The sequence below is a fragment of the Myotis nattereri genome, assembly GCF_964212035.1.
Source record: "Myotis nattereri genome assembly, chromosome: 3".
NCBI lineage: Eukaryota > Metazoa > Chordata > Mammalia > Chiroptera > Vespertilionidae > Myotis > Myotis nattereri.
Window position 1 is genome coordinate 41662501 of NC_138077.1, and position 9133 is coordinate 41671633.

The 9133-nt window shown below is 43.4% G+C and overlaps 1 protein-coding gene across 4 annotated transcripts in view; it reads right to left on the reverse strand.

The window, feature by feature from the left end:
- The window catches only part of DCUN1D1 (defective in cullin neddylation 1 domain containing 1), a 33442-nt gene extending 25121 nt beyond the window's left edge, over positions 1–8321 (reverse strand). For 3 of the 4 annotated variants that reach the window (XM_081086608.1, XM_081086607.1, XM_081086606.1), the window contains exon 1: positions 8209–8321. In XM_081086608.1, the coding sequence (XP_080942734.1) occupies positions 8209–8211 (3 nt within the window). In that variant the 5' untranslated portion in view covers positions 8212–8321. Of the gene's footprint in view, positions 1–906; positions 979–8208 lie in introns of those variants that run through there. The other variant, XM_081086609.1, reaches the window with a different exon arrangement.
- Between the last annotated feature and the right edge of the window lie 812 nt (positions 8322–9133).

Here is a 9133-nt window from a genome sequence, read left to right on the forward strand (position 1 = left end):
AATGGTTGTTAATACATATTATCTAATACTTAAATCTATCACATGCTTGTAACTTTTTTCACTCAAGAAATGTAAAAATCACATTTAAAATAATAGATTATCTAGGGAAAAAATCACACAAATACTTTGAATGTAGCCAAGAATCATGTAAATAGTCAAGTATTTTTTACCACTGAATCTACAAAGTCCACTGTGATAAAATACGGACTCAAGAAACGCTCTATGGTAAGAAAATAATAATAATCATAAAGTTAAATTTCTCACGTAAGTATTTCTCTCAAGAAAAATAATAAACATGGTAAATGATTTTCTAGTTAACTAAGTCCTGACAATTTGAAATGAAATAATTTTAACGGGTAAGTGATATTTTTAAAAGCTAAAAATTAAGACACATTTTATTATTTCTATTATTCTAAATCTTCATCTTCTCACCCTTGACTTAATTCTAGTTATCTCAGGAGTTGATGAATATAACTCACAAAAGGCAACATTTTAAAAATCAAAACACTGTAATGACCACTCATAATTCTCACTAAAAGCTCTGTATGTTGATTCTGTGTTTTCCATATGATTAACAGTTTAACTTCATCTGAAACTTAAGAACTAGTTTAAGTCCAGAAAATGATACTTTTCATATATGATACATAGTATTCAATAGTTAAAGCCAAGTTTTACAATATCCCAAACCACTCATCTATAAAAAAAAACTTCCCATAGATTAAAGGTCTGAAATCAAAAGTGCAGGAAAATAATCAATTCAACTAACAAGCACAGTTCTGCAAGAAAGCCAGGCTAAGAATCTGAGGAATAGCTAGAAATCCTATTACCTTTCACCTGTACAGAGGAGGTATATGGTTAGTGAAGAGTGCAGACTCTCAAGCCAGACAGGCAGCATTTCAATCCTACCTGTGCCTCTTAATTGCTGTGTGATTTGGGGAAAATTAATCTCTGATCTCTGTGTGCTTCAATTTCTTCATCTGTAAACAGGGTGTGAAGGTTACATTAATTCAGGTTAAACTCTAAGAAATGTAACTAGCACATAGTAAGTCCTCTTTACAAGTGCATGACCAAAGAATAATAAATACTCCAGAGAAAAAAAGTAATTCTATGTAAACAGTAAAGTAAGAAAGATGATAACTATAATCAGAAAATTAGCAGCTAATATTTATTTGAACTCCTACTGTGTGCCAACTATGCAAGGTGGTTATCTTTGATTCCATTTTACAAACGAGGAAACCAGGCCTCAGAGCTCAATTTATCTAAGGACACAGACCTGTCTAAAAAGCAACAGAGCCTGGTGCCTAACTTCAAGGCATGATCTTTCCATTTATTCTATCATCAAGTAAAAGAGGAAAAGGGCAAAAGTGCTAACATTGACTATGTGTGCACTGGGGGAGGAGGTGAATTGTGAGCAATATTTCTTCACATCGTTTTACAGAAAAGTTCAATAATCAATTGACCTTTCCCCTTACAAATGTAAACAATCTGCATTCTGCTAAAATGTACCCATTACGCTTATAACCTAACTAAAAAGGCTAATTTATGGAACTTGCCTTTTAGAGTTTCCTGGGAAGGAAAGGGTGGGAAAAGAGAGGGATAGGTTATTTTAAGGTTAAGTAATTCAACAGGAAGAAAAATGTGTTTGTAGTCCGGTCAGTCTGTATTTTAAAACATGACCATATTCTATAACTTTAAATGTGCAGAGGAGGCAATAAGAGTCAGGGTTTCCTTTTCCAATGAGCAGACTTGAAACCCAGAGGAAAATACAAATACATGTACAGGCTATGGCCAGAAAATATAAGCAAATGTGTACAATTTCAAATATTAAGAAAAACAAAACCCCTCAATATTCTTTTAAATGATAATCTGCAGTTTAGAAACATTACTTATGGTTTGGCCTGTGACGCTTATCATTCATCTGTAAACTTCCTGCACTCTGAATGACAAAATGAACTCTTTTTTAAGAGGTGCTATACTACTATTACACCAAATCAAATATGGAATAATGTATAATTATTATATACTATACAATTAGTATACCCAATGATGTTTTATATTATGGCAATTCACCTGGGAAAAAGTTCAGAAAGTATACTTGTAAGATCCAAACTTACAATTCGTATTTTTTTAAAAGAACTTTTCTCACAGGCTTAAAAAAATTATTCTGTTAATGAAAATTTAAAGGATTTCCTCTTCCCCATTCACAGAATTATTATTTAAAAGATGACTACCATGTAAATAGAATGTTTTGATTCTGGTTCAGAGAAAACTGTTTTGACTATTAAAAAGTTATTTTGCTAATTCCAGATTATCTACGATAATAGGATAGAAATTACCTCCTTAAAATACTTGTGTTAGTTATCACATTTCAATTGATTCTTCCAAACTTACTGCTTCAATTTCTAACAAGCAATCAAGGTAGCTAATTTAAATTTGCTTCTCCTCTCCATACACATCCTTTCTTTATTTAAAAAAAAAATATTTTTTTTTATTGATTTCAGAGAGAAGGGAGAGGGAGAGAGACAGAAACATCAATGAGGAGAATCACTGATCGGCTGCCTCCTGACACCCCACACCTGGGATCGAGCCCATAATCCAGGCATGTGCCCCTGACCAAAATCGAACCCAGGACCCTTCAGTCCGCAGGCCGATGGTCCATCTACTAAGCCAAACCAGCCAGGGCAGACATCTTTTCTTTAAAAAAAAAAAAAAATCAGTCCTAGCCGGTTTGGCTCAGTGGATAGAGAGAACGTTGGCCTGAAGACCAAAGGGTCCCAGGTTCGATTCCAGTCAAGGGCACATACTTCGGTTGCAGGCTCCTCTCTGGCCCGGGGCCCTGGCCGAGGCGTGCAGGAAGCAACCAATCAATGCGTTTCTCTCACAGTGATGTTTCTCTCTCTCTCTCTCCTCTCTCTCTCTCTCTCTCTCTCTCTCTCTCTCTCTCTCTTTCTCTCTCTAAGAAATCAATAGAAAAATATCCTCGGGTGAGGATTTAAAAAAAAAATCAAAGTACAATAATGTTACTAACAAGAATTAAATGAGAGTTTTAAGTTCCATAAAGAACTTATGATGACTAAAACAACAGTCACGCAATATGTTTCATAAGAGAATAAATGATCCCTGAAAAAATGAAATCTCCTAATTCTAATATTTAGTAAATCCAGAAATATAAGAATCCTATGAATAATAAATAAGCCTCTAAATGTTTATTGAAATGAAAACTATAACAAAGGAATGGGCCATGTCAACTTATCTCTGTTGCTGAACACTATGTTCAGTGTTGAGGGTTGAAAAGTATATTGCAAGAGTGCTTTTCTAAAGTTAAGTTCTTTTTTTAAAAATATATATTTTATTGATTTTTTTACAGAGAGGAAGGAAGAGGGATAGAGAGTTAGAAACATCGATGAGAGAGAAACATCGATCAGCTGCCTCCTGCACACTCCCTACTGGGTGTGTGCCCGCACCCAGGTACATGCCCTTGACCGGAATCAAAACCGGGACCCTTCAGTCCACAGGCCAACGCTCTATCCACTGAGCCAAACCGGTTACGGCTAAAGTTAAGTTCTTTAGAAAAAACTCTTTAAAAGTAAATCTCTTCCATTTTTACAATGAAAACAAGCAGCCTAATCACCGATTAGGCACTAATTATATAAATGGGTTTCCACATAGTGATAAAAGATGATTTAGGGACACTTTTTCCCTTCTGTTTTTGCTTTTTCTTAGGTGGGGGGTATACACCTAAAGTGACTAGGCAAACTAGATAGTCAGCAGGTTAATCAAGAGCTTGTTTGTGTCCACAAAGCAACTGAATCCTATTTGGAACTATTTCTCTTCTTCAAATGTCATGGCTAACACTATCACAGGGTGAACAATACATACTGAAACTTAAAAGGGGGATTTCTCACAGATTTTTACTATGCTGGACCTAATCTCTGAGGCCACTTGGCTTAAATGAGCTCAGCTGTTTTAAAACTTAAAAAGAAGACCACTACTGCAATGAGTTTATTTTACATTCAACTTTTTTACTGTATGCACCAAAAGAGTTTTAATTTTTCAATTACTTAAATGTTTAAATGAGATAACTTGATTATGTATGGAAACAACTATTCAGTATAAGAAGAAACCAGAGTGAAACTAATAAAAAAATTCCACACCTATACGAAAAGGATGCTTGCTGAGTTTTTGTTGTTGTTTTTTTAAGAGGAGGGGGTACAGTGTGTAATGAGAGACCAAGCTTCTCATCCCTGCTCTGCCACATACTGGCTCTTTACCCTGGTCATAGCACTTAGAACTGATAAATATGCATTTCTATGTATGTTAAGAAGAAGTAGCAGTAACTACCTCACAAATTGGAATGGAGATTAAATAAAATAATGGTGGTAAGTTAACCAACAAACAGTATGTTCTCAATAAATGTTAATATCCTCCTTTCTCCCCAATGGCCCAGTTTTCAGCATGTAGCCACTAAACTATACACAAGCTACTATAACATATTCAAAAGCAAGCTATGAAAGATATTTCTGTGCTGTTTTAACTAGGTAAACTCAACAGTCAACTAGTTTTTATTAAATATTGGACAGTCATTTTAAAGAGAACTCAAAACTCACAGAAGCTTCATGGTAAAGAAAACTATAATATGGGTTTTGTCTTCAAAAACTGCTTTAAAAATAATTATTATAATATTGCAGTAGCACACTATGGGACAGCAGAAACAAGGTCCATCATACCACTCAGAATCCTTCAGTGGGTTCCCAATTCTCTTGGAATAAAAACCCAATAGCCTTTCAATGCCCACCCCCATGCCCATCTCCACTCCTCACTCAGACCTCATCTGCTCCAATGCCAATATGACACTGTATGGGGGAGAGGGAGCCCCATACAAACTGCTCCAGCAACACGATCTCAATGTTCCTCAAATCTCTCCCCACCGTGTTTCTGTGGGACTCCCTCCTTCATCTCCTAGTCTGCTCAAAATTCACCTCACCAGTAGTGAAGACACCATTTTGCAACCCCACTTCCACTGCGCCCCCTCCACTCTCAATTCCCCTCCCTAAAGGGGCTTTTCTCCCATAGCACTTAACACCTTCTAACATAGTAAGGAAGAAAAAGATATACGATGTTTATTATCTGTCTCTGCTGACTAAAATGTAGCTCTCACCAGAGCAGGGATTTTCAACTTTCAGTGAAACAAACTATACATATACATATACATATACATATACATATACATATACATATACATATCCCCAGTGTCTGGAACAGTGCCTGGCACATAATAGGTATTTAATAAAAAATCATCAAAATTAAGGCCCTTCTTTAATTTGCTTTTATATATATAGTCAAACAATTGTAAAACAAGTCCTTAAAGAGACCATCTTGAACAGGCCTATAGTCATTTGGACGTATAAACACTGGTATTTGTTCAAAACACAATCTTAAATTTCGAAGTCCACGCATTTAAAAAAATTAAAAAACAGTAATTAACATCATTAATTATTCATTTAAATTTTGTTATTTAAAATATTCATTAATAATACTTGGGTTTTCATGTTTGAGTAATATATTTTATTTTCAAATTCAATTTTCAACCATTTCTAGCGACTTCATGTGAGTCAGAAGACTGTATCACAAACACTGGGGGAAATAGTAAGCCAGGAGAAAATAGTTTCAATTCTACAACAAACAGTTTTGCAACCTTGAACCTCAAAACCTCCTTGATCCTCAATTTCTTCTTTTGTGAAGGGGGAGTAAATAGATGATCTCTTAAGTCATTTTAGGTCTAAAAATTCTATGATACTTTGAATCAAAAATCTAGTAGGTTACACAGTCTACACACTTCTCACACCTCTAATAAAAATCATGAGGGTGGCTTAGTGATTGAGCTTTGACCTATGAACCCGGAGATCACAGTATGATTCCTGGTCAGGGCACATACCCAGATCATGGGCTGGATTGCAGACTGATCCCCAGTGTGGGGTATGCACAAGGCAGCCAATCAATGATTCTCTCTCATCATTGATGTTTCTCTTTTTTTCTCTCTCTTCCCTTCCTCTCTGAAATCAATAAAATATATAAATCATTATAACCAAAATTTTCATAGTTGAATGGAACTTTGGAAATCATCAAATCCAATTATGTCATCTTACAAATAAGAAAACCCAAATATTCTGACCACTTTTTAAAAGATTTTCAGGAGTAACAGAATATTGTCTACTTTCTGAATTATTTTTAAAGTTATCTGAACAATTTTTTTCTTATACAAAATATTTCGATTATCCCATCATTTAAACTTGTCCCCAAATTGGCAACGTGTCCTAGCAGTGGGCTGCATTACACACACAGCAAAGCAAAACAACACACACACACACACACAACAAAAAACATGAGTCCAAAAATTACATCGAGAAGCAGTTATAAGAAGTTTATAAGACAATTTTTAAGCAGAAAATTCTTATGGCCTAACTTCTAGTAGGGCCCACGGTGATTGAATTTCTAAACTAACTAGAGCACTTCAAGACAATTCTAGTGACATGATCTGAGTTCGGCCACAGAAGGGCCTTAAATTAGTAATATCTTGTCACTACTGGTACAATTAGATGAGTTATGGCTAAATTCCAAAACTAGCTATTTAATATTAACAAAAGGATAGAAGCTTACACGCTCCAATCCAAGCTGAACTCTCAGATGAAGCACACGAGAAACCTGAATTCCTGAACAGGTGATGCGCATCACCGAGACCGCGGCTCCCCACAGGATGCTGCCGCCCGGAGATCACCAAGAACAGAACACATTTCCATGCGCTCTCGGGGTTCACAGGGGGTTACTGCTCATCTACAGGCCAAGAGTCTGGGAACCCGAGGAGTAATGTCTATGACAGTCATAATACCAAGAAACTAGAAACTGTCTGACGCCCTAGACATAGGGCGGGGGGGGGGGGGACCTTTGAACACTGTAGTATCAATCCCAACACCGACCTGCACTTTATGACAAAGTTTTCTTGCAAGCATGGAACCTCCCCTAGGATAAAAACCTTGAACATACGGCAAGCTAAGCGACATATCTTATATACGACACCAAACTTTTGCCAAGTTGGAAGCTGGGGCTCGATAAGTGTCATTCAGCAGAAATAAGACCAACTAAAAACAAAAGGCACTGGGCATTCCCTGAGCGCGCGCGCGCGCACACACAGACACACGCACGCACCCTCCTCAAAGAGGCCTTTATGCTGCCCCCGAGCCCGCGGACAACAATATCATTTTTACTGTCTATTCATACAGCAACCTGCCTGGAATTCAACTCATGCTCAGACTTTCAGGCCAAGCAAGCATCGCTTCTGAAAAACAAAGGGAGTCCCACAGAGTCAGGTGCATCATCACCAGAATGTAAACATAACTTGACCACCACGTTAAACATGGTGTGTGTGTGTTCCCACCCCCCCCCCCAAACAAAAAGAGAGAGGGGAATCACTTGACAAACTGTCTTTTAAAAAATCACAAGTGTTCTCTTAAACTGGCGTAATAAAGCAATCACTCCTCCCACCCCAAGCACATACAATATGGGCTCAAAGGCTAGCAAGTGTGCTTCTCCGCATTTCGTGAAATGAGAACAGGTTGCACTTCCGTACTCCCCCCCCCGCACCCCCGCACCCCGGCCCCCAGCCCGGCGGGCTCCGGGCTCCCCGGGGAGGGAATATCCTCTCCTCCAGCGGCCAGGACGCGCGGAGGGGATGGAGCCAGAGGCAGACCCCCGCTCCAAGCAGCTGCCCGAGACCCGCGGTGCCGGCGCCGGCGGAGGGGAGCCCGGCAAAGTCCTTCCCCCTGCGGGGCGGGGGAGCCTCCGCACCCGGAACCGCGACCCGGTCCGGGCCAGACACAATGGAGCCGGCGGCCCGGCAGGAGCGGGGCCGTTGCCGTCCCCTCCCCCCCGCCCAACGCCTCCCCCCGCGCCCGGCCGGGCGAGAGCCCCGCGGGCCGCTCCGCGCCCCAAACTCCCGGGCTCCCGACTAGGCCCGGCTCCGCTCCGCCTCCTCGGCTCTCGCGTAGCGGCGGCGCCGGCGGGAAGGGGCGCAGGAAGCAGGGAAGGCAGGAGCCGAGCGGCCGGGGAGCGCAGCGCAGGCCGCGGGCCGGGCGCGGGGCGGCGGGGTCGCCGCGGGGCGGAGGGGCGGGCGGGTGCGCGGCGGCGGCGGCGGGCGGGCGGCCGGTGCCTCACCATGTTGGTGTCCTCCAGGCCTCTCCCCTCCTCCTCCGGCTCCGCAGCGAATGGACGGCGGCGGCGGCGGCGGCTCCTCTCACGGGCTCGCCGGGCTCCCGCTCATGCGCAGTGCGGCCGGCCCGGCGCGGCCCGAGGAGGCAGCCCGGGGCCTGGGAGGCGGAGGGACGGGCGGGGGGCGGGAGCCCCGCGCGGGGGTTCCCCGGGGCGCGGGGTCTCCCGGGCGGGCGTGGGGGGGGGGGGGCGCTGGGGCGGGGACGCCGGCGGGGCAGGGGGCGACGCACGCCCTCCGCGCGCTGACATCCTCCCGCCGCCCGCGGGCTCCGGCGGGGAGGGGGCGCTGGGCACCCGCTTCCTGCGCTCCTTCCGCCGGCGCTCCGCGCGGCCGGGTCTACACGGGCTCCGGGAGGCGGGAGCCGCGGCCAGGGGTGCAGCGAGGGGCGACTGGAAGGCATCGGACTGGGCGCCCGCTGCATCCCAACCACCCCATCCGTGCAGAAGAGGCGGAAAATAGTGCAAGCCTCACCCCCCGTCCTCCTCTCCCCTGCACCCCCAGGTCCAGTAGCTGGACGGCATCGGGTCCCCCACGTGCATGTCCCGGAGGAGACCTCCGTCCCGCCGCACGGGACCTGCACTGCCCTGGAGTGGCGCGGGCTCTTCCCAGGCGTCAGCGGCCACGCGGGACCGGGAGCAGGGTCCTGGGGTTGCGGGAGGAGGACGGGGCAGTCCGCACCCCACGCTTTGGATGCGGCTAGTGGGGAAGTTGCGGTATCAGCGTAGCTGTTTGCTCTAAACTCCCAATCAGTTCCCCCTTGCTAGGATCCGTTTTGGGAAGTAATGAGCATGCTTTTCACTGACGACGGGCGGACGTCAGGGTGGGTGAACCGTCCAGGCTTGGTGCTAAGTCTCGTGAGGAGGAGGGCGC